The sequence below is a fragment of the Musca autumnalis genome, unplaced genomic scaffold (genome assembly GCF_047663935.1).
Source record: "Musca autumnalis isolate F117 unplaced genomic scaffold, ASM4766393v1 scaffold_5, whole genome shotgun sequence".
Classification (NCBI taxonomy): domain Eukaryota; kingdom Metazoa; phylum Arthropoda; class Insecta; order Diptera; family Muscidae; genus Musca; species Musca autumnalis.
This window is the reverse complement of record NW_027412088.1, coordinates 12,985,835-13,011,188: the sequence shown is the minus strand read 5'-3', so window position 1 is coordinate 13,011,188 and position 25,354 is coordinate 12,985,835. Positions and strand designations below refer to the sequence as shown.

Genomic DNA, 25,354 nt, shown 5'->3' with positions numbered 1-25,354 from the left:
GATAAAACAAATTAAGTAGCTCACCTGGAAGCTTTAACCTCCCCAAAAAAGTGGTAGGCATGACGAATTATCCTCTTTACCATTTCATACATGAAAAAGTAAAACAAAAGCTAAACAAAAAGACCACACATGGGTTCTAGTTATTTTGATTATTTTGAGGAAGCAACAAAAAAAACCTTAGTAGTTTGCTGGGCATGTAAATTTAAATGTGTTTTACGGTGTTCGTTTTGAGTGTTACCAATTAATTCATAAAAAATTAACAATCTAAAGAGATTTAATTTCAAATGCTTGTAAATATGTCTTATATTGGATAGTGGAAAGTAACAGCGAAAAGTTTTCATTTATAAGGAAAACATTAAAAGATGGCAACACTTTTGGATTCTTGCAGATTCTTGTACATTACTAGAGAAATACTACAAAAATATTTACCTATACTTTTTTACTTCTCTACTACAAATGTTAGGTCAACAAAGCAGTCTTTAATAAATACATATACAAAGTCTCAAGCCCCATTGTACAGTGGTCGCACTATTATGGGAAAGTGCGACAAAATATATTTATAATCGTCGGTAAAAATAAGTAAAAAATACTTTAGCCAACAAATCTTCAATATGGGTCCACTTTTTCCTATAGCCCCCATGTAGCGGTACACCCGATTTCAGGTATTTTGAAGCTTTTATCTACATTTTCGGCCCTAATTGGCTGTACATTGGTATTTGGGGTTCGCAATGGTTAAAACCCTTCTGCGGCAAAAATTGTGGTCTTAGGTCTAGGTTTATGTATAGCCCTCATATTATGGTACCTCCCTATTTTAGTTATATTGAGGTTTTTATCTACATTTTCGGTTCGAATTGGTTGTAATTTGCTATTTGGAGCTCTTAGTGGTCAAAAACGTCTCCGACTGGTATCGTGGAGGGAAAGGAAACAAATTATTCCATTCGAGGTCAGAATATTTCATGGTAGGGGATATAATAAAGTTCGGTCCGCCCGAACTTTACACTATTTCGAACATTCTTCAAAAAATTTGGAGAGTGGTGAAGGATGGCAAAGTTAATGAAACTCAACTTCAATTTATAGGAAAACAAATCCACAAAAAAGTATTATAAAAAATGTGATTTCCAGCACATTTTATGCAAATAATGTGTACAAATTTGTATGTAAAAGTAATTAAAAAACCTTGCACTAAAACTTCCATAGCGAAAACAATAATTTTATCCTTTCAATTTTGAGTTACCTGCCTTGTAAGTAGTCACAACCTTAATGATGTTTTTAAAGTTTTTAAGAGATCATACGTAAATGTCCACTTCTTCTGTTTTGTTTTGTTAAATACCGTTATAAATTACAAAAACAATGCTGATATCGATTTTTCCATTTTTGTCGCAGGTTGGGACCAGTGTGCTTTGTTAGATTTTTTTTACTCTGAGGGAATTAATTTTTCTTAAATAAAATGCTAAATTATTTAAAATCTCAACATATTTTTCTATAAAGTTTATGGAAACAAACAGCGAGGGTTTCTGTTGTTTTATTTGGGATGACGACTTTTTTCAAAAGCTTCTGTGTTGGACAAAATACCGAAGTCTCTGTTCGGGCCAGCAAACACATGTCTCTGTGTCATTAACAGAACTTTTCACACAAGATTAACTTTGCGAATGGAAAGCCACCTGCATTAGTAAGCTGATTTCAATGGCTGTAAATGAAATACTAAATATGACATGAGGCGTATGAGAATTATTTACGTTAGAGTCATTGAGCGACAACTTATGACTCGAATTTCAGATCAAATGTGCATCAAATGTCTAGTAGGTTTATATCGAACAACTCTTTTGGGTAATTTTTTTCTCCGCACTTTTCTCTCTTTAAGAATTGTTTTGGAATTTTTGCAGAAGGAAATATCGTCTGCTACGCACGAAAAATGCCGTAAGTTCATTTATTGAAAATGTTCAGGAGGAAGAACTAACATTCTACCGCTTTCTGTAATAAAAATGTTACTATGGTGGTTAAAACAGTATTCTTCGTTTATTTTTTTCGCTTCAATACCTGTATTGTGTTTGATCAAATTCCATCACGTTAGGGAGATAATTGGATTTCTTTGGACTTACGACCCACAATGTCGCGAGTTCATATTAACTGTGGCCAAAAATAGAAGGAAGCCACACGTACCTATTATTGACTTACAATCTTCAGAACAAAAAATTGGGTTGGTCGGTCCACGTTTTGATATAGCCCCCATAGAACCGTACCTCCAGATTTTCGGTATTTTGATTTTTTTAGACACAATAACCAACCAAAAGTATTCAAATTTTGTGGTTAGTCTTCGACAGAGGTATCAAACATTCCAACAGAGAATTGTGGGCTTAGGTCCACGTTTTGATATAGCCCCCATACAACGGTACCTCCCTATTATCGGTATTTTGAAGATTTTAGCCTCATTATTACACCGAAATTGCTGAAATTTGGTATTTAGTCTTCGTAGGGGGCATTATACCTTTACCTTGAAATTTGTCTACATAGGTCCATGCCTTCATATAGCCCCCATAGGACGGTACCTCCCGATTTTCGGTATTTTGGACGTTTTAGCCTGATTATCACACCGAAATGGCTGAAAATTGGTATTAAGTCTCCGCTAGGGGACTTATAACTTTCCACCAGAAATATGTCGGTATAGGTCCTCGTCTTCCAATAGCCCCCATAGAACCGTGCCTCCTCATTTTCGGTATTTTGAGTGTTGTGTCCTCAATATCCACCCGATATTACTGAAATTTGGTGTTTAGTCTTCATATTTTTTGTGAGCATATTGAATATATCAAACTCTCGTCTTTATATATGAGACATTTCCTTTAAATTTTTTTTTGACAGATTAGTGGTCAAGAAACGATAAATTTTTTGTAAAAAATCGAATTTTGATTTTCGCTGTCCACATTTTTTTTAAAAATTGATATTTTTAAAATTCTCTCGTTTTAAGGCAAGATTATTAGGTACTTAATAAGCCCACAAAAATATATGATGATCGGTTCATTCGTTTTCACGCTATAGCCAACACCGCAAAACGATTTGTTAAAAAAGGGGGTAACCTCTCAGTGAGGTGGTCGCTGAAAAAGAGAAATGACACATTCGTCTGCAAACCTCTGCAGCTGGGACCTTTATATATTTGAAGTACCCACTTTTTACGACTCATAAAGGAAGAAATATCGATATACACTTTTATACCATTTTTCCCCACTCCACTCAATTTAAAATATGCTTCAGAAAATTAATAAACTTAAGCTTTGTTCCAGAACTAAAAAGTTTTTAAAATTTTTACCACTTTTACACATTTTGCGTCCCGTACACAAAATTTATATGGAAATCGTTTACGACTTTTACAACTTTTACGACTTTTACCACTTTATAAAGTACGGGAACAGGCTATTAGTAATACATGTTTGGGTAAATGTATACACCATATGATTACTATTTACATGCAAACAAAAGTGTAGCCAAGTTTATTACTTGTAGATTTTATTTGTTACTTGTAAATTTTAAATATTAACGCATAATACAATTTATTAATTTTAGAAAAAAAACACAAAAATACTTATTAACTAAAATTGTCGGATTTAAATCCTCATATACCAAAAACTACTTCACGTATCAGTACCAAAATTCAGATTCTTCTTAATTAATATGTTTTCTATCACTCCCCATCAATAAATTTGTTCAACGAAGTATTTAGTTTTTACCATTTTTGGCCACGGTCGGGACACTGTGCGACCTTTTCCTTGTACAGTTTTGCTTTTTAGCTGGGATATACGAACTTTTTACTGTGTTTTATTTTTTTCAATTTACCGATTTTGTCAAATAAAATATTTATATTTTTTTTTTTACAAAATTGTTCGTCGGAAATCGACCTTAATGATCAATAATGCATCTGAAAAAGGAAAGCCGACGACTCGAACCCACACACCCACCACTATGTGACATGACATGTTTCGCCTTTGATAAAGAAGGCTCCTTAGACATATCGAATGTGGGACGGCTTCGCTATCATCTAACTTTTTACTCTTTCAAATGTAATTTGTTTTTTTACAATGCTGTATGTTTTTTCAGTCATTGTGTGATAAACGCTTAGCGTAGTCTTTGAAAGATATTAGTTTGGCTCTGAACACTAACACGCCGTGACAACACTTTTTTTCTTTTTCTTTCAAGGACGTGGGTTCAAACCCCAGCCTGGCTCAGCTGATTTTATTTATTTGAAAATTACTCAACAATGCGGAAAGGGCGCAGATCCCCCTTGCCATTATTCATATCTCGACGAGATAAAACGATCGTACTATGTGTGTCCGTCCGTCCATTAAACATTGTAATAAAACTCCAGGCCTATATTATGGGGCGATCGTCACGAAATTTTGTAGATAGGTGAAGTCCCGACCAGCAGAGACACCATTATTTGTTGGTGATAATCGTAAGTGAAATGGACCAAAAGCAAATGTTTTATCTAATTTTGAAGACACGTTCCACCCATGTAAGTTATATTTGAAAAATAAATTCTTGGTTTTTCCGTTGATGCCAAATATATTGATGTACATGGTCAGATAACAAAGCTTCGACCAAATATATATCGGGTAAATCTTCCTTTTCGACCTTTTCGTACTCAATAATTTTTTGGACCTACGACCTTTTCCGACCTTTACCACTTTCTTTATTTTGACTTGTACTATCATTCTGTATCAAAAACGTGATTTCCAAAATAGGGGACTTACGACCTTTTCGTGCGTAGCAGACGGTATGTACATCATACTTCCTGAGATTAAATAATTTCCCCAATAAACATTGAAGAAAAATGCAGTAAGGTTTCATATTAAAATGATTCAAAAATTTATAAATGATCACAATTTTGTACCTGTTTGTATCCCAATTACATCAATGACAGAAAAATATCAAACAAATTAACGCCCACGCACTCAATCACTCAGCTTGTTGCTACATTTCACTCTAAGTGAATAAAGTATTTTCTTCCATAGAAATCGTTAAAAACAATCACCATTCAGACAATAAACAAATAAGGCTAAATACTTTAATTAGAAATACATTTCGTTTGCCATCATCTTTGAAAGGGGGGAAATGAAGGTGAGTTTTGCCATCCATCCAATCAATCCGGAATAATAGGCGTCTTCTACTCACTCAAATAGTTGCAGCTGTCAAAATGTTGTTATTGCTTGGTAGGCCAAACATATGTTTTGAATGGTTGAGTTAGTTGGTCGGACGGTCGAAATGATTATATGGTCCATTAATAAAAAACATGAGTTAACACTTTTTTTCAGTTCAGCTCTTTCATTCATTTCAAGAGTTGCAATACAACAACAACAAGAGAGTTAAGGCAAAGAACGAGCATCATGTCTGGTGTGCGCCACTCATTTGTAGTTGGCCTTTTATTTTCCTTTTGATTGTTGTGGGTTTTATAAAGTATTAGCAACTAATAACATTTCAATTAAGTGTGCCGCCGACGACGCCGTTGCTGATGTCTTCTTCTACGACTTTTTCTGCTTTATTGCCTTTCAAACACTTTGTGTTTTTTTCTTTTCAAATGCAATCGTGGGTCTTATGTATTTTCCGACACCAGCAATGTGACGTTTCTTGCTTTTTCGGCTAATGATAATGCAACCAACAGACCGATATCAGGCTTACTGTCACTTTTCAACAATGACGGAAACAAAGGCAATAAACTTGTTTTTTTTTTTTTTTGGTATTTCCCCCCTTTAATGGTAAGAGCGAAAGGGACACGGTGTGAGAAGACTGAAAAAACATCTTAAGGAAAAATGTTAAGATTATGTCAAATCATCATTTTGACACGATTAATGTCAAATTAAAAGGCGTTTGAGAAAACAATGTTGTTAACATTACAAAATGTAACCCTAAACCATCAACTGACCCTCAGAAGAAAATTGTAACAGCAGAACGAAAAAAAAGACATGAAACAATTGTTAAAAAAATTGATATGAAAATTATAGATCAATGTCAAGATCAGAATCATGGTAAAGATGATGTCGGAAAATATGAAAGGTTGAAAAGAAAATTGAATGAAATTGAAATTTGAATTGAAACATATTTTTGATTCACAAGAAAATTGGAACACTTGGTGTGCCGATGATCAATGAATGGAAGGTAATGAATTGTTGGAAAATTAGAACTTTAAAAGAGAACAAAGATATCTTTAACTTCGGCATCATTAGCAAACGAATTTGACATAATGTCAAAATTTGTTTTTATAAAACTATGCTCCCACGCAATGTGTTTGTTAGGGTGATAACTCTTCGTCTTTTTTCTGGAATTTTTGTTTCTTTGCAGGAATGAATTAACTTTTGCCTATTAATGACTAAAATAACGTTTAAATTAAATTTTTGTGGAAAAAAATGAAATGTTTTCTTTTTTATAAATTATATAAATAGGTTTGTCCTTGTACTTTCTCAGTAAATATTACTCAGTAACTTCTTTTTAGGGAGTAAAGCATTTTATACTCTTTCAAAGGAAAAAATTAAAAAAGTAAAAAGACAACATTCAGTAAAAATTTTCAATTTGAATAATATTTACGATTATGATATTTGAATATTTTAAACTTTTGACAACTGGCTATAGCTACAAAATGTTACTGAACAAAATGCTTTCAGTAAACATTATAAGTTCTCAGTAATAAATTTTTCAAAACAAGTCTATCAATTCATACTCTTTTACTGAACATTTGTGTAAAAAAATAACATTCAGTAATAATTTGTAATAATTATTACAAATTATCGAGTACGCAGACACACTTATTATAAAATGGAAGAAAGTGCCATGTTTTATAGCTTTCACGAAAAGTCACATCACCTATAAAGAAAATCAGATATTGATCAGAGAAATTTATGAACATTGCCTAGGTAAAATGTGAATGGATGTACAAAGAGGAAAAGAACCTACACAAACAGTAATTTGAAAGCGAAGGCTGCATTGGTTAGTAAAGCCCCAAACTTGCTGGAGCCAATACCATCCAACCAATTCAAGTGAAAGAGGATAACGGAAGCGACTGCGTCCACGCTTACCATCTGAGAACATATAGTCCTTAGGCATTGCAAGGCGCTTTGTTATAAGCAGAAAGCTGTCGTTCCATAAGGCAATAGCATGTGAATTTAGCAACAGAATCCACAAGACTATCTACAAGACAGTTAATCGGGTAAAGTAGTATATGGTAAGCTCGTTTTATCTGGAGAAGTGTAGCATGCACTCATTTCGACGGGATATTGAGCAGCAACCTTGACAATACCGAAAATCGGGAGGTACTGTTCTATGGAGGCTATTTAAAGACATGATTCTATACCGAAAATATCAGGTGGAATGTTTTATACCCTCAAGGAAGACTAAGTACCAACTTGCAGCTATTTCTTATTATAATGGGCCTAAAACCTTCAATATACCAAAAATTCGAATATACCGTTCTATGGGGGGGTACATCAAAAAGTGGACGTATACCGACAAATTTCTGAGGGAAATTTTTGTAGCCCAGAAAAAGACTAAATACCAAATTTCAGCAACTTCGGTGGAATAATGAGGCTAAAACCTTAAAAATACCGAAAAGCGGGCGGTACCGTTCTATGGGAGCTATGTGAAGACGTTGATCTATACCGAAAGATTTCCGGTGAAAAGTTTTATACCCTCAACGAAGACTATATACCAAATTTTAGCCATTTCGGTGTTATAATGGTGCTAAACCCTTCAAAATAAAGAAAATTGGGACGTACCTTTCCATGGGTGTACATCAAAACGTGGACCGATACTGATAAAATTCTGGAAGAAAGTTTTGCATCCCAAAGGAGGACGAAATATCAAATTTCAGCCATTTTTACACCCTCAGCATTTATGCTAACGAGGGTATATACACTTTCATCCGGGAAAAATGTGCCTCATCGAAATAATGGTTTTAGACCCCAAGTATGTTTCGGCGAAATGTGTTTCAGACAATTTGGAGTCGATTTGGCAATGTCCGTCCGTCTGTCTGGCTGGTTGGTGCACACGATAACTTCGAACGAATGAACCGATATATTCCAAAATATGGCTTTCGCAATATATTGTCCAAACTTAGTTTCAGTTCGAAGATGGGTTATAGCGGTCCACTCCTTCCGGTACCTCCCCCACAAACGTTCGAAAATGTTCGGAAAATTTGTGCGCACAATAACTCTTGCAGAGAGTAACCGATTTGGTACATACTTTGCCCATCGTGAAATGTGTACCAGATTTAAATAAGGTTTCCATCGTGAAATGTGTACCAGATTTAAATAAGGTTTCCATATGGACTCAATCGGTCCACTCCTTCGGGTACCTCCCACACAAAATTTCGGAAAAGTTCAGTTTAGGGCCCCATCTTAAATCGCTTTGATTTTTGTTGCAGCAACTTGTATTCACTGCCCTTCATTCGACGGTACAAGTTTCATTAGGGACAAGTCCATACCTCCTGAGAAAATGGCCCGAGAGGTGCAAAAAGGCTCATGACACCGAGTGTAGTGGTTGGAGCGCAAGATAACACTCGATCTGCTGATTCGGTCCATAATGTGGCATTCACAATATTTTGTGCAAGCTTAGTTTAAGTTAAAATATAAGCCATATCTGTCCACTCTTTCAGGTACCTCCCCCACAAAAGTTCAAAAAAGTTCGGAAAAATTGTGCGCACGATAACTCTTGATGGGAATGCCCGATTTGGTCCACACTTTACACATCCTAATATATCTACCAGATATAGATCAGGTTAGAATATGGACTATATTTGTCCACTGCTTCGGGTACCTCCCACACAGAATTTTTGATAAATTCACTTTAAGACCTGCCCTCGAATCATTTTGATTTTTGTTGAAGCAACTTGCATTCGCTGCCTCAATTGCGATAGTAAAAGTTTTTTCAGGTGCAAGTCCATACTTCTTGAGAAAACAGCCCAAAAGTTTTAAAGAAAACCCGCAATGGCACCATATGTAGTGGCTGGAGAGCTCGAACCGAATACTGTGTTCGTCCACACTTTGGATGTCGTAATATATCTTCTAATATTAGATGAAATTCGAAGGTGGTGCTTATAGGTCCATTCCTTCCAGTACCTCCCCACAAATGTCGAAAATATTCGTTAAAATGATACGCGCTATATCTCATAGACGTAGCAACCGATTTGGTCCAAACTTTGGATCTCTAAATATTGTCGAAACTTACTTTCTGTTCCAATTTGGGCCCTATCTGTCCAATTCTTGGGATACCACCCACACAAATATTCGACATTTTTGTGTTGTTAAGGGTCTGTTCGAGGATCCTTTGGACATTTTTTCCGAAGGTTTTCCTAGTGGTTCTGTTTACAGCGATATTATATTTTTCGTACACTGGTATGGTAAAAAATCCCTATCTATCGATATCCCCGCAAATGTTTCAGCTTGTTCCTATCCATATTTTTGTCGGTTCATACGCCCAAAATTTTGAAAACCAGGTACATGCATAAGTTTTTGTTTTAAGTATTTCAATTCACACAGGCTGAGGGTATATCTCTGTCAGTAAAGCCGACTGATACTTTTTTACTTGTTAATTAGTAAGAGATGACGTGTACTTACCTCCCGCTTATAAAATCTAAATTAAAATTCCATATTGTATTGAATAACACTAGGTAATACTATCTTCTAACATAGTGCAATATGCATTTTTTTTTTTTGGAATTTATTTCAAAAGGTTTCAGTTAAATCATGTGCATGGAGGTTAGGCCGTTTTGGCGCTGAGCGCCTCATATGTACATATAATTTATACATTTAGTTCTATTCAATAAACCCTTGACATGAATTATGCGAATCTAAATATTTATATTCGCTTTTTTAATGAATTTACAATTCTCAATTCAATATGTATTACTACGCCTCTGGTCACTACTCAATTAATCGGCATTAATAACCACTTAAAACTTATTAAGTGCTTACAAATGTATATTTAATAATATCCGAAAGTCAAACAAGCCTTATTAAACTGTCAATCAAAATACTCGAATGCAAACACACACACACACAAAAGAAAAGCATACTTTTATGGTACCCCTCAATATCCTCCTTCAGACTTGTAGCTCAACAACAATCAACGAGACGAAACGAATTGAAATCATTCAATGAATCAGTTTCAATAAATTCAAAAATCAGATGAACAGAATAAACGTAAATAAGGAAAGCAACAACCACAATAAATAAAAGAACGACACGATAAAACGTAAGTGTGTGGCGTATTGAAACCAATTAGTAGCGCTCGATTGTGTTGGTGTTTGATATAAAAGACAGCTCCAAAACACTACCAACAAATTCTAGTAAAAAATGCATTTATCATGATGTTAACAATGGTAAGAGCGGTTGGCAAGAGCGGTTTTTTTTACCAAAAAAGGAAGTTCTATGCGGCCAAGACGCTTAAGATGTGCATGAAGATGCATTTTTAGAAACATCTTTTCTTATTTTTCTTTACAAAAGATTCTAACAAAGATTAGGTTTTATTGTTAAGAATATCCACTACTAATGGACTCGTGGCCTGCCAACCTTAAGCTGTCAATTTTTTTCTGTCGATACAAAAACAAATTGACAGCTAATAAAGCTCAAAAAATATTGTTGGAGATGATGATGAGTGTGTTGTATACCACCTCTTTTGATGACCGTAGATTGATAATGCGTCTGGCGTTGTTTAATAACTTTTAATGAATTGCCAACATTTAAAGTACATTTTATAAAATTACAATTAAATTAAATTGTGTATGAATAAATTGTTTACTTCATGCTTTAAACTGTTTGACAGCCAAAGAAGAATACCTCAGATTGGAGAATGATTCTGTTTTGAATTGATTTAGCTGTCAAACTAGGCAAAAAATGTTATGCTATTTTGTAGTTGGAGGTTTTCGGAAATTTGGGCTTATCAACTTGCCTACAAAAATATGAATTTGGATTAAAGCTCATTCTGGAAGTTGGTCTTACTTTGGGAGGCATTCGTCTCGATAGATATCGCACCCACCCATTATGTTATTTCCTGACATAATGGGTGGGTGCGATATCTATCGAGACGAATGCCTCCCAAAATAAGACCAACTTTCAGAATGGACAACGTCGGTCCATTCCTTACGGTACCCCCCTCGCAAAACTTTTGAGCTTGAATCCAAATCCACATTTCTTGGTATTGCCCACGAAAAATATATTATCGCTGTAAACAGGGCCACTAGGAGTAACTTCATTCAAACTTGTCAATGGATCCTCGAACAGATTCTTAATCTCACTTAAACAAAAATGTTGAATATTTGTGTTGGTGGTACACCAAGGAGTGGATCGATACTGCCCACTTTTGAACATAAACTAAGTTTGGACAAAATATTTCGAGATCCAAAGTTTGGACCAAAGCGGTTGCTCCGTTTATGAGACATCGCGCGAACGATTTTAGCGAATATTTTTTACCTTTCGGGGAGAGGTACCGAACGAAGTGGAGCCATAAGCGCCACCTTCAAATTTCATCTAATATTCGAAGAAATATTATTATGCTGGCTGTAGGGGTTTTTTACAGCTTTCGGGTCATTTTCTCAAGAAGTATGGAATTGCCCCTAAAATATGTAAAAAAAAGTATCAGTAGGCTTTGTCGACAGAGATATACCCTCAGCCTATGTGAGGGTACCCTAAAGAGAAGACCGATATGGACCATTTTCAAAGTTAAACTACATTTGGACAAAATATTACGAGATCTATGGGTCCCTTTGGACCAAATCGACATGTTCTGTGGGGAAGGAGTGGACCGCTATGGAACACCTTCGAACTTAAACCAAGTTTGGACAAAATATTACGAAAGCCAAATTTTGGACCGAATCGGCTGATCTGTTCGAAATTTTACCATGGGCTCCAGCTTCTGATGTCGTAGAGGTTTTTACAGCTTTCGGGTAATTTTCTCAGGAACTATAGACTTGCCCCTGAAAAAATTTGTGCCGTCATAATGGGGACAACGAATACAAACTGCTATAACAGAAATCAAAAGGATTCGAGAACCGCTCTTAAACTGGACTTTTCGGAAATTTTGTGTGGGAGGTACCCGAAGGAGTTGACATACAGACTGTGCGATCTATGATTCGTAGAAATTTTACGATATACAAAGTTTGGACCAAGCCGGTTACTATCGGTTTATCCGTCCGAGTCCATATTCGAACTTAATCTATGTCTCTTAGAAACTCGGTTATTACCTTAGAACTTTTCTGAGGGAGGTTCCAGAAAGTTTGGACCAATTTTCTCAGAAAGTATGGATTTGCCCCAGATGAAACATGTACCGCCGTATAGGGGACAGTGAATACAAGTTGTTACAACAAAAATCAAAGCAATTCGAGAGCAGGCCCTAAACTGAACTTTTCCGAAATTTTATGTGGGAGGTACCTGAGTGGGCCGATATAACCCATCTTCGAACTTAAACTAAGTTTGGATAAAATATTATTAAAGCCAAATTTTGGACCGAATCGGAAGATTCGTTGGAGAGTGTTCGTGTGCTCCAGCCAGCCAGACAGACGGACGGACCTGGCAAAATCGACTCCAAATTGCCTGAAACACATTTCGTCCAAACATACTTGGGGTCTAAAACCATTATTTCGATGAGGCACATTTTGCCAGTATGAAAGTGTATATTCCCTCCTTATTATAAATGCTGAGGGTATAAAAACGTGTATCATAGTAATAGGTGAGTGCAACCTGTTGCTTGCAAAAAAAAATCAAAATAATTCGAGAGAAGGTCCTAAACTGCACGTTTCCAAAATTTTGTGTGGGAGGTATCTGAAGGAGTTGATATTTATGGTCCATATTCTAATCGAATCTATGATTCGTAGAAATATTACGATGTATAAAGTTTGAACCAAGTCGGTTACTGCCTTCGAGAGTTGTCGTGCGCACCAATATAGCGAAGGTAACGAAAGGAGTGGACCCATATGGCCCATTTTAGAACTTGATTAAAGTTTGCGCAAAATATTGCTACTACCTTGCGCAAAATATTGCTACTACCAAATTTTGGACCAATCGGTTTATCCGTCCGAGTGTTATCGTGCGCTCCATCCACAACACATGGTGCCATAGCGGGTTTTTACAGTTTTCGGGTCATTTTCTCAGGAAGTATAAATTAGCCCCTGAAAAATAATTGTACCGTCTGAAGACAGCAAATACAAGTTGTTACAACAAAAATCAAATCAAATCTTAAACTGAACTTTTCCGAAATGTTGTGTGGGGGGTACCAGAAGGTTAGGAATTTTACGATGTGCAAAGTATGGAGCAAACCGATTAGAGTTATCGTACGCATAATTTTTGTCGAAAAACTTCAATTTTTGCTGGGGAGGTACCCGAGAGAGTGCACCGATATGGCTCATCCTCGAACTTAAACTAAGTTTGGACAAAATATCACTAAGGCCAAATTTTGGACTAAATCGGTTTATCCGTTCGAGAGTTATCGTGCGCTCCAGCCAGAAAGATAGACGGAAGGACTCAAATTGCCTGAAACGGATTTCGTCCGAACATGCTTGGGGTCTAAAATAATTATTTCGTTGGAGCACATTTTCCGGTATGAAAGTGTATATACCTTCGTTAGCATAAATGCTGAGGTATAACAAAGTATTCTTTTTAAACAATTCTTTATCAGTTGACCTTTAGTTGGTCATCGCAGGATTTTTAGAAATATTGGGCAGTTGCCCAGCCCAATATCAAGAATCATGGACTTGTCCACGAAAACCATTATATCGCTATAAATGGAACCACAAGTAGTATAAAATGCTTCTCACATATATTTACAAAACATAGAGGCTCTCGAATAATAAATTTTTAACAAGGCACAAATAAATTACAGACGTGTTTGCAAAAGTTCCAAATAAATTACATACTTGTTTGCGAAGAAGAAGTATGAATTTCCTCAGAAATCCCATTTTTATTCCCATTTTACCAAGCGAAAAAATCCATATCTTGATTTCATTGCTAAATAGAGCAGCAGTGGCAGCGGTGACGACTCACACACCTGTGATTTAATCATTTTGTAACCTTTCATTAGAAATCATTATTTTGGCATTACACCATAAATTCAACGTTGACAAATGCTTGGCAAACAACAACAAATTGGCTAAAAAAACTTATTTCAAATGGGAAAGTGGCCTCCGTCAATTCATAAATTTCCTCCTAACGTGCTAAACTGCCTGACAGTTGTAAATTGAAGGGGAGAGAAACTGCTGCAGAACTGCAAAATCAAACGAAATCGTAAATGTCACGTAATCATAATCACATAAGGTTCATGTCTTGCACAACAACAAACACAATGATTACAAATTCGATAAGGAAAAATACAATTTAAATATTCACCACAAAGCGAGCAAAGGAGTGGGGACAGGACAACAAGAAAAACGTAGAAATAACAAGTTAGCGCCACAAAATTTTGAAATTCACAATTTTGTGCGGTTCCTATGAATTTGAGGAAATAAAGGACGTGCAAATTATGAATATTGCAGAAGAACACGTTAAAAGGTGCAATGAAAAAAATTAATGTTTTCTTCTTCCTTTAAGTGGGTGTAGTTTTGTAAAACTTTATTTTCCTCAATTTTGAGATGCAACTAACAAAGATAAGATTAACACCACCAAGCATGTGATGGTTTTGGCCAAATAAGGTAAATTTTCAAATGGATTAGGTTAATCCGTTTTCCGTTCGAAGCAAACAAAAAATTGATTGCATTTTTGCTGCTATTTGCCCCCCAAAACGAAGAAAGTGTTTCAAATGGGCGTTTTTATGGGTTTCTTGCAATTTAAGTTTTTTTATTTTTTGTGAGTATAAGGTCGATAAAATAAAAATGATTGTTTAACCGAATTATACATAAATTGTATGTCTTGTTTAGGAGGAGTATAGAAGTACGTACGTATGTATGTCTGTATCTCTGTTTGGTGCCAGATGGCGATGTCACGCCGTGGTCTACCTTAAAGCCTATTCCCACAAATGTATTTGTTTGTCAAATAAGTTAGAAGGAGAACTAACATTTATGTCGTTGGTTGCGGCATTGGCAAGAATTGTGCAAAGTTTTATTTGATTTTAGGCAATGATTATATTTTCGAAACGCCTCTTACCAATTTTGTTAATAACAATAAAGGAAGGTGTTGTCGAAAAGTGGTTTATGGTTTTTGACGCGTCTAAAATTAATTTGATTTGAAGCGATTTAATTTTAATATTTTGGGGAAATGGAAAAACGGCCAGTTATATATGGCAATAGGATTAAGATCGGCGCTGTTATATCAGGCACAAATATACAGCTAAATAATCCAAATTGTGTTTGTATGTATAAAATGCAAACATATCTCTTAAAGAACTGCAATTTTTGATTTGTAATAATCCATGATACGCTTAAAAAGTTTAATATCAGAGTGTTATATGTACATTATGGTGTCCCAAAATAGCAGATTTAACTAACAGACAGTGCCATATATTTATAAAGGCTGGGCTTTAGGCTAATGAGGTTCACTTTGATGCGATTAAAATTATGTATAATCAAAATAATTGGGGTAAAAATAGGATTAGATGAACTTAGTTTCAAATAATTTGGAGTTGTTTAAGGCATGTCCGTCTGGGGTGCACGATAACTCTCGAACTCATCAAACGATTCGGTCCAAACTTGGTACGTCATAATATTTTGTTCAAACTTAGATCAAGTTCGAAAATGGACCATTTTGGTTCACTCCTTCGGATACATGTTCCATTTGTATCTATAATGGTATACACCATAACTCTTCAAGGGATTTGGAGCGATTTGGTCCAAACTTTGTATTTCGTGAGTTTCGAATATCGACTATATCGGTACACACCTACAAGTCACCCCCACACAAAATTTCATTTAGTTTTAGTCTAATAATCCTTCTACATTGTGACGTCATTCAATGTACCCAGTTTACTCTCTATTATTTATTACCTCCGCCCCATTTCTTGTTTAGATTCATCCGCCTGTTTGTATGTGTGTACTTGCATTTACGAATCTACTAGCATGTCGCGTGATCGTTGTGGAACATTCTACATGAAGGATGCTAGAACAGTCTATGCATTAGCGAGCTAGTATAAATACGGGAAAGTAGCATATGGGCAAGTTGAGTTGTAATTCAGACCACGAATTAAAACCGTCGGCTAAGAGTAAGATGTGTGTAGAATCGTAATCTAAACTAGGGTTCGTTTTATTTGGTACAAATCGCTTGCACGGAGTTAGGTTAAGCCTAATTCCATAATAACACAATACATCGAGTTCTAAGAAGGTGTTATCGGACAACACCTTCGGGTACCTCTATCACAAAAGTTAAAAATTTTCGATTAAATTAAGGTCTGTAATGGTCATACCGGCATAATTTTGAATTTTTGACCGAACGTGCTCGTTGTGATCCTATTTACTGCGAAATTTTGAAATTTTTTGCAAATTTGTGTTTTGTTCACTCAGAATGCAAAATTACAGACAAATCAGTTGGTTCTAACGTAACAATACCGAAAATCGGACGGTACTATTACACTGTGCAACATTTTTAAGGTGATCTTGTGCAAAGAAGTCGAACTGATGATTTTTTGAAAGTACGGACCCAAACGACAAAAAACCCTAGTTGGGTTTTCTTGTGTCAGATCCAGCTCGGATTCTATGGCCCCATCGAAACACGGTTAAATATTGAGTTTTTATAGAAATTTGGGTCTATATCTTTTAAACCAATGCGAATCTTCTTCAGACCACTGAAGCAAATTTGTAGATAAGGACAAGAATAAAATATTTGGAGAAATAATGTACTCGAAAAACTACATTTATTGCCTCAAATTTCCAAATATATGCAAAAATTCCACAATTTTTATACATTTCATTGTCATTGTTGTAAAATGCCTCTATGCCGTTGTTTTCAGTACATTTTTCAACGACGATTTAATAAAAATGTCAATAATGTAGTGAAATCCGAAATGCGAGAATAAACCGTTGGTGTGAACTGTGTTTGAAATACGTGTTGTAAAAGATATGATGTAAAATACCGCTGAAACAACATGAAGTAAGCATTTTAGAGTTTCAGAATGTTCTGAAGAATTGTTAAGAACTTTATTTGGAAGATTTTTGCTAAGCGTTACTTGGTTCAACTCCCAATAGTTTAGCCGAGACGGACCAGAATTTCAGCAATTATGTAAAATTTTCTATATATTATAGATTTTGATGCCCTTGGTGGAGTTTCTCTTATGTGGTTTTTTCAAATGATAAGTTCTACTAGTTTAGGGCTACAATATTGCTAAAGACAGCAAGGCCAAATTCCTATTCGTTTCTGAGATAAAGGCCTGATAAATGCAAAAAAGTGTAGATTTAGCCCGGTTTAGATGAGGCCATAAAATCCGAACTGGATCTGAGAGGACAAAACCCTTCTAGGGTTTTAATAGTCTAAATATGTACTTTCAAAAAATGCGTACTAGAAGTTGTTTGCATTTTCAGTGTTGCATAGCGTTATATTAGGGCTATACCCAAATGTGCACCTACATCCACTAATTTTTTTTCTATATTTTTGGCTCGTTATAAAACTATGTTTTAAATTTCGAGGAGGTTGCTCGATTTGAAATATTTTTGACAATCCTTTCAATATAAATGCCACCACTGTAGGTTCGCACGATAACAATCGAAAGGAATGTGTTCCAAAATAAGGTGAACTCGTTGCAAGATGAACTATTTCGGTCCAATTCTTCACGTAACTCACCCTAAAATGTTCAACACTTTTGCGCTTTATATTAGTTAAAGGTCTCAGGTCGTGGTGAAATGTAATTTAGCGGAAAATTATTGTGACCATGAACACAACATTATATATGTATTTTTCAGCTTGAGAAATGCCATACTTTGCCGAAACACTTTTTCCACTCCGATTGAGACATCTCCAAAACATGTTTATTGAACGCTTCAACAGCATCCTCTGGCGACTAAAATCGTTGACCACTCATTTATTTCTTGATGTACAGGAATAAAAAGAAGTCATTGGCTGCTAAGTCAGGGCTGTTCGGCGGATAACCCAACAATTTCTCACATTGTCATGGTGCACAATGATACGTCTTTTTTGTTCGTTTTACGAATTACTCGGAAGGCTTTAGGAAACAAGTAAAAAAGTATCAGTCGGCTTTGCCGACAGAGATATACCCTCAGCCTGTGTATATTGAAACAATTTTTTCCCGAAAAACGCATGTATTTAGGGAGTTTTAAACATTTTGGGCGTTTGAACTGACAAAAATGTTGATTAGGATTAGAGATCAAAAGTTTTGCGGAGGAGATACTAAAAAGAATGGATCTCCAGCCACTACATATGTTTGCTCAAGAAGTATGGACTTGCCCCTGAAACAACTTTTACCATCGCAATTGAGGCAGCGAATGCAAGTTGCTTCAACAAAAATCAAAGCGATTCGAAAGCAGGTCTTAAAGTGAACATGTATCCGAAATTTTGTGTGGGAGGTACCGGATGGAGTGTACAAATATAGTCCATATTTGAACCTGATCTATATCTGGTAGATATATTAGGATGTGTAAAGTATGGTCCAATTCGGCCACTCTCTTCAATAGTTATCGTACGTACAATTTTTCCGAACATTTTTGAACTTTTGTGGGGGAGGTACCTGAGGGAGTGGACCGATATGGCTTCTCTTCGAACTTAAACTATGTTTGGACAAAATATTACTAAGGCCAAACTTTGGACCGAATCGGCAGACCTGTTCGAGAGTTATTTTGCCCTCCAACCTCCTCACACGGTATCATAGGGGTTTTTTGCAACTTTCAGGCTATTTTCTCAGGAAGTATGGACTTGCCCCTGATGAAACTTATACCGGCGAATGGAGGGCAGTGAATACAAGTTGCTAAAGCAAAAATCAAAGAGATTGGAGAGATGGTCCTAAACTGAACTTTTCCAAATTTTTGTGTGGGAGGTACCCGACGGAGTGGACCGATTGAGTCCAAAAATTGGCATTTCTATCAAATATATGATTGCTGATGCACGCGGTTTCATGTTTTTGGGGTATTGCGAAAAATATTTATGGTAGGTATATTTTGTGATATCTTGTATACCTTTTGTCATATCAAAATTATATTTTATACCGTTAATAGACAACTACTGAAGAATATAAATCCAAATAATTTGCATGATAAAAGTAATTATAAATGTCAATATATTCATATTATGAACTATGTAGGGGGTGGGGCGGCTACGCCATGATAGGGGTGTTGTGGGTTAATGTGAGAAATATGTCAGGTTTAACTTAAATTGTTTATGCTATTGATATACCACGCTATAATGTGAAGTTGAAATCAAATATTGTGCTAAACCTATCTAATTTGGCAAAATTTTCATTTTTATGCCTAAATTCAAGGTACCTACTTCAACTAACGGCTAGAATATCTTTCTTTTTGTAAATTTTAGAATCATTTTTGATTATTAAATAGAAAACATGTTCCTTCTATGCATAATGTTGATATTTGGGGAGGAAGTATGGTAAATGCCAGTTTTAGAGTCCGTTGATATATGTCCTATGTCGATGGCGAAGCTACCCCATGGGTGGGGAGGCTTCGCCACTTTTTAGACATTTTGTAAATGCTCAAAAATAATATTTTAAAAACAAAATTATAGTCATTTATATATCAAAACTTATAGTCAAGACATGCTAATATTCTTACCAAAAATAATATTTGGAAAAACTTTAATGATGTCGATATGAGAACATTTTGAAAAAAAAAACGTGGCGAAGGCGCCCCATGTTACCATATATACCCTCGTTAGCATAAATGCTGAGGGTATAAAAAAATTCAGATTGATTGTTCTACGTTCCTCAAGCGGAACAGTCGCCACATAACCTGTTTGCCGACGAAACAGACGGCCGTTTGCTTTGAAGTGATTCTTCCACAGACAACTTTCACTAGATTTGGCTCTTATTCAAAGACCCACACGTTTGATTGCTGTTTTGTTTCGGGCTCATACGCATAGATCCATAAATCGCCACCTGTTACGATCTTATACACGTCCGCTACCCTATTTTTATATCCTCCATCATAGTATAGAGGGTATATAGAGTTTGTTTTTCTGTCTGTAACACATCGAACTAATCATTTGCGACCATATAAAGTATATATGTATATTCTTGATTAGGATAAAATTCTAAGACGATCTAGCCCTGCCTGTATGTCCGTACGTTTGTCAGTCTGTTGTGATCACTCTATCGTTCTCAATAATTGAGATAGGACACTAAAATGTTGTACACAAGTGTCTTTTTTCCATAGGCGGCAGGTCAACTTCGAAGATGGGCTTTTGAAGATTTTAGCTACATTTTTTGAATGAAATAGCTAAAAAATTTGACATTTGAGGTCTACATGGCCAAGAAATGTCTCTACTAAAAATGATCAAGATGGGTCCACGTTTTAGTATAGCCCCTATATACCTCCCGATTTAAGGTGTTTTGAGGATTTTAGCTACACTTTCCGCCCAAATTGGTTCCAATTTATCACTTGGAGTTTCCAGAGGTCAAGAAAATTCTGCACCAAAACTGGTAAAGATAGGTCCACGTTTTTGTATAGGCCCCATATAACGGTACCTCCCGATTTAAGGTATTAGCTACATTTTCTGACCGAATTAGCTGAAATTTGACATTTAAGGTTCCCAAATGACCAAAAAAACTTCTGCAGTAAAAATTTTCAATATAGGTCCACGATTGGTATAGTCCCCATATAAGGATACCCCCCCGATTTATGATGATATTTGGGAATTTCGTCAACAAAAATCGTCAATATAGGTCAATGTTTTGGAATAGCCCCATATAACCGTACCCCCGATTTTCGATATTTTGAGGATTTTAGGTACAATTCTTAAACGAACTTGTTGTAATTTGACACGGTAGTGGACAATCACGAACCTTCTTCACCAAAAATCGTTAACATTGGCATAGCCTCTACACACAGAGAAGAGATATTGTAGGAGCAATCATATTTTAAGAACCAAATAGTGTATTTTGAAAATATATATTGTTGTTTCAACAATATATTTTGTGTCAGGAACCATAATGACACAAAATTTTTAAATACACTATTTTGTTCTTAGAATATGATTACTCCTACAATATCTCTTCTCTGCGCGTATATAACGTACCCCACGATTTTCAATATTTTGAGGATTTTATCTACAAGTTTTGGCCGAACTAACTGAAATTTGAAAGGTACCAACAACTGAAGACATTTTTAGATAAATTTGTTACTTAATTTATTATTAATTAATTACTTGCGCCTAAGAGAAAACTAATACTTCCATTCTAGTTCAGAATATTTTTTGGTGGAGAGTAAAAAAAGTTCGGCCAGGCCGAAGTTAATATTTATACACATTAGACATTACCACACTGTGGTAAGGGGTATTATGTCTTTGTGCATTTGTATGTAACATGCATAAAGAAACGAAATAGACCCATAGTTCCTTTTGGGGATATACATATAAGACTATGTTTACATTTACGAAATCCACTCGTTTTCTTCTGTCAATTCCTTTGTGTATACGTCAAATGAAAACTCATCCGAAATCGATTGGATTTCATTTGACGTTTGAGCAACGGAATTGACAGTTGAAATCGAATGGATTTCGTAAATGTAAACATAGTATAATCACTTTCTGATTCGATTTATGCATGTCTGTGCATGTATTGTTGTTCGCAACGTACAGGCATTTATTGTCCGATTCAGCTGAAAATTGGGGAATATCATTTTTTTAGCCATAGGAAGAACGCTATTGCTTTTGGTGTAAATCGGTTCAATTTGGATATAGCTCCTATATATATTTTCGTCCGATTTCCCGAATTTACTGCACCAAACACGCTATATAAGTCCGGTTTCGATGGAATTTGGAATGTGTGACTGAATTCGGTCCCGAAATAAATGTGCCAAAGTATATTGAAATCGGTTAAGATTTGGATATAGCACCCATATATATTTTCGCCCGATTTTACGTATTTGCTGCACAAAACACGTTATATATGAGCGATTTCTATCAAATTTGGAATGTGTCACTGAATTCGGTCAAGAAATAAATGTGCCAAAATATATCGAAATCAGTTCAGATTTGGATATAGCTCTCATATATATATTTTTGGCCGATTTGAAGTATTTGATGGACCAAGCACCTTATATCTGTTCAAATTTAATTAAATTTGGAATTTGTGACGGAATTTGGTCTAGAAATAAGTGTGCTAAATAATATCGGAATCGGTTCAGATTTCCATAAAGATCCCATATATATTTTACATATTCACAGTGGTGTAGGGTATCATATAATCGGCACCGACCGACTTTCTTTGCTTTCTTTACTCGATCGAGGCTTTTTTTGAGCGATTGTCAAATTGTACGGGATCCAATAAGTATAAAGCTTTTTTTAGGGAAGAAATGTCCAAAGATGCCTCTATCTCACGGTATTATCAATGTTCTCTGGCACTAGGGCCATTTTGGGACGAGCGTTGTCCTGTCATTTTATGAATGAATATGAATCTTGGTCAAACGCCATTATAACGTTTAGGTTCCTCTTTTACCACGTACTCGAACCAAGGATGGCGGTTTACCCTATACCTGAACTACGTTATCTATAGAATTATTTCAAAATACACGTTTTGCTGTGTAATTACGACATTTTCGTACTGAAATTGAACCTACGACATTTTCTGACAATTGCGAAATAGAGAGCAAAACACCACTTGGACAGGAGATACACAATGCAAGTTCGATTGTTATATAAATCTTCTTTGTGCTAGAATTCTCATATTTCTATTATAAAAAAAATTTATACTATGGCTGACTTCCGAAAAGTCAGTTGCTTTGTAGGCGTTCATAAAACTAGGGGTTCTTAGATCGAGTTCCATACTAGGGTAATTTTATGAAATTGCAGTAGTGGGGAACTCGATGACTACAAAACAACTGACGTTTCGGAAGTCAGCCTATTTTCTCCAATTTATTTGTTTACAAAGCTTTGAATCTGTACTTACTTTCACTGATATGTTGACGATTCTTTAAACCCAATATGGCATCGATGGTATGGCGTGGAGTTAAAGTTTGATTAGTATTGCCATACTTGCGTACGCTTTCCTTGTGGGACAATTCATCATCTGTTAAAAAAGAGAAGACAAATTATAAAAATTTACTTTATTTTCAAATTTCATGGTAAAAACATATGTGGGTCATATTATAAATGACCTCCTTTTATCCGAACTAAAAATTAAGAACACATGTCAATAAAAATTAAATATTAAACAATAACAACCAAATAAAAAAACATAGAATTTCTAAAAATGATAAGGCGACACGTCAAAATCATGTTAGTTTTGTAAGCAATTCAGAGTGCATTAAATTTTGGTTAAATTGTTCAAAATGAAAGTAGTGGTCTGCATGCAATGCCTTGTTGCAATCCACCACCCAATTTACAATAATGTTAATAAACAAAGCAGTTATAACAAAAGAACAAACAACAAACCATAATTTTATAAAATGGCTAAATTTGTTAAAAAATTAAAAAAAAAAGTTTTACCTAAAATGAAACGACGACCTGGAAATGCTATTGAAAATGAACGGTAGTGGACAAATTTAGTCCTAATGTGGCTTTAATGTCATACACTGCATGTTGGTATTTTAACAAATATTTCTTGTGGTATAATACCCTATTTCAAAAAGCTAGTAAAATAAAATTTTCATGTGGCCATGTAATAAAATCTATTTTCTTTTCAGTTTGAAATAAAATACAGTGAATTTCGCTCTTACATATTTTTAATGTCTCTTCCGTCTAAATAGTGGCAGTTATCCTTTATATCTGCCACAAAAGTAGCAATTAAGCGCAATAATGAAACTTTTTCAAGATTTCTTTAATGCATTTATTGTTCTTTTGAGAGTGTGACACAAGAGAAGATTCTTACAAAAGCTTTACAAACAGTAAATTCGCAAAGAAGCTTTACTTTCCCATGGTACAAAAAAGTTAATTTTCTGTCGTTGGTAAATACTAAATATTTATGTGAAAATTGGTATTTTTTACAAAATTTTTTGGTTGTTAAAAACAACTCGAACTTAAATGATTCGAAGAAAATAAAAACAAAAACTTTTTCCAAATTATTGATACCTTTCAAAACATCACCTATAGTATGCCCTGAAATTCGTTGCGAACCAGCAAAACTCCATTTAGCAACTTTAATTACAATGCTCCACGCGTGCATGTATGCTATGAATATCCTTTTTTTGTTCTATGTGGTGCATTGAAAATTACTCTATAATTAGTTTTAATTTTCAAATGATTTCATTGTAAAAAAATTTCGTTTTGCTAATTGCTCTTATTAAAATAACAGTGAACACAGGGGGAGGAGGTGGAGAGAAAACAACCTGTCGTAGTACGTTTTTTTGCAATTGTGTTTTATTATTAAACAAAGTTGACAACATGTAAATGTATACACGTGTTGCCAGCAAAGAGACTGTTGCACGGGCTAAAAGGAAACATGGAAAAAAAAGGAAAGAAAACCAGGCAACTCTTTACAATGCGTGCCTGAATGCAATTTCTGTTAATTAAATCACTTTTGAAATGTCCTGTCATTTAATGAATATGAATCTTGGCCAACTGTATGCACATGCTAGCCATGTGTTTTAGTCCGACCGAATACCCCCTCTTTTTTCGAGGGTGATTAGCGTCTAAATGTATGGCTATGTAAATATAAGGACTAATTGTTGCCAATATTGTCGTGCGATTATGCCATTCTATAAACAAATTAAATGTTTTTGCCGTTGTTCGTTTTTTTTTTTTTTTTTTTGGAAAATGCATTTTTTGTTGTTGCCAGTTAGCCACTCGGCTTCGCTTGCATGTATGCCTACCGATTTCCATTTCGTTAGAGCTTTTTTCTAATCTGATAACAAATATCGGTCGTGTTTGCGATAATTATAAAACCATTTTATAATGTTGATTTAAAATAGATAATTGTAGGCCATTTAAATGTTTAATGTTTAATTAATGAAATTAGAGAATGACATTAAGCTCTATTATGGTTTTGTGGGATATTGAGGACATTGAGGACATTGAGGGGTAGTTAATTAATGTATGTGAGGAGTATTATGATTGAAATATCTTAAATTAATTTGTGGGCAACAAGGAGATTACTATAACCACTTAGTTCCTTATTAGAGTTGAACAATCTAGTTCATTTGAAAGATCTAGTTCAATAGCTCAGTTCTTTTTACTGAACTAGTTCAGTAATCTAGTTCATAGTTCACTATACAGTTCAATCATTCGGATCAGAAAAGTACAGTACACATTTGCCCTGTTCCTTTACTTTTGAAAATGGTAAAACCGGCAAAAGT

The 25,354-nt window shown here is 35.2% G+C and overlaps 1 protein-coding gene across 2 annotated transcripts in view; it reads right to left on the bottom strand.

Moving 5' to 3' along the window:
* Rx (Retinal homeobox domain-containing protein Rx) overlaps positions 1-25,354 on the bottom strand; it is a 116,884-nt gene that overhangs the window by 81,320 nt on the left and 10,210 nt on the right. For both annotated transcript variants that reach the window (XM_073957834.1, XM_073957833.1), the window contains exon 2: positions 23,011-23,130. In XM_073957834.1, the coding sequence (XP_073813935.1) occupies positions 23,011-23,130 (120 nt within the window). The remainder of the gene's footprint in view (positions 1-23,010; positions 23,131-25,354) is intronic.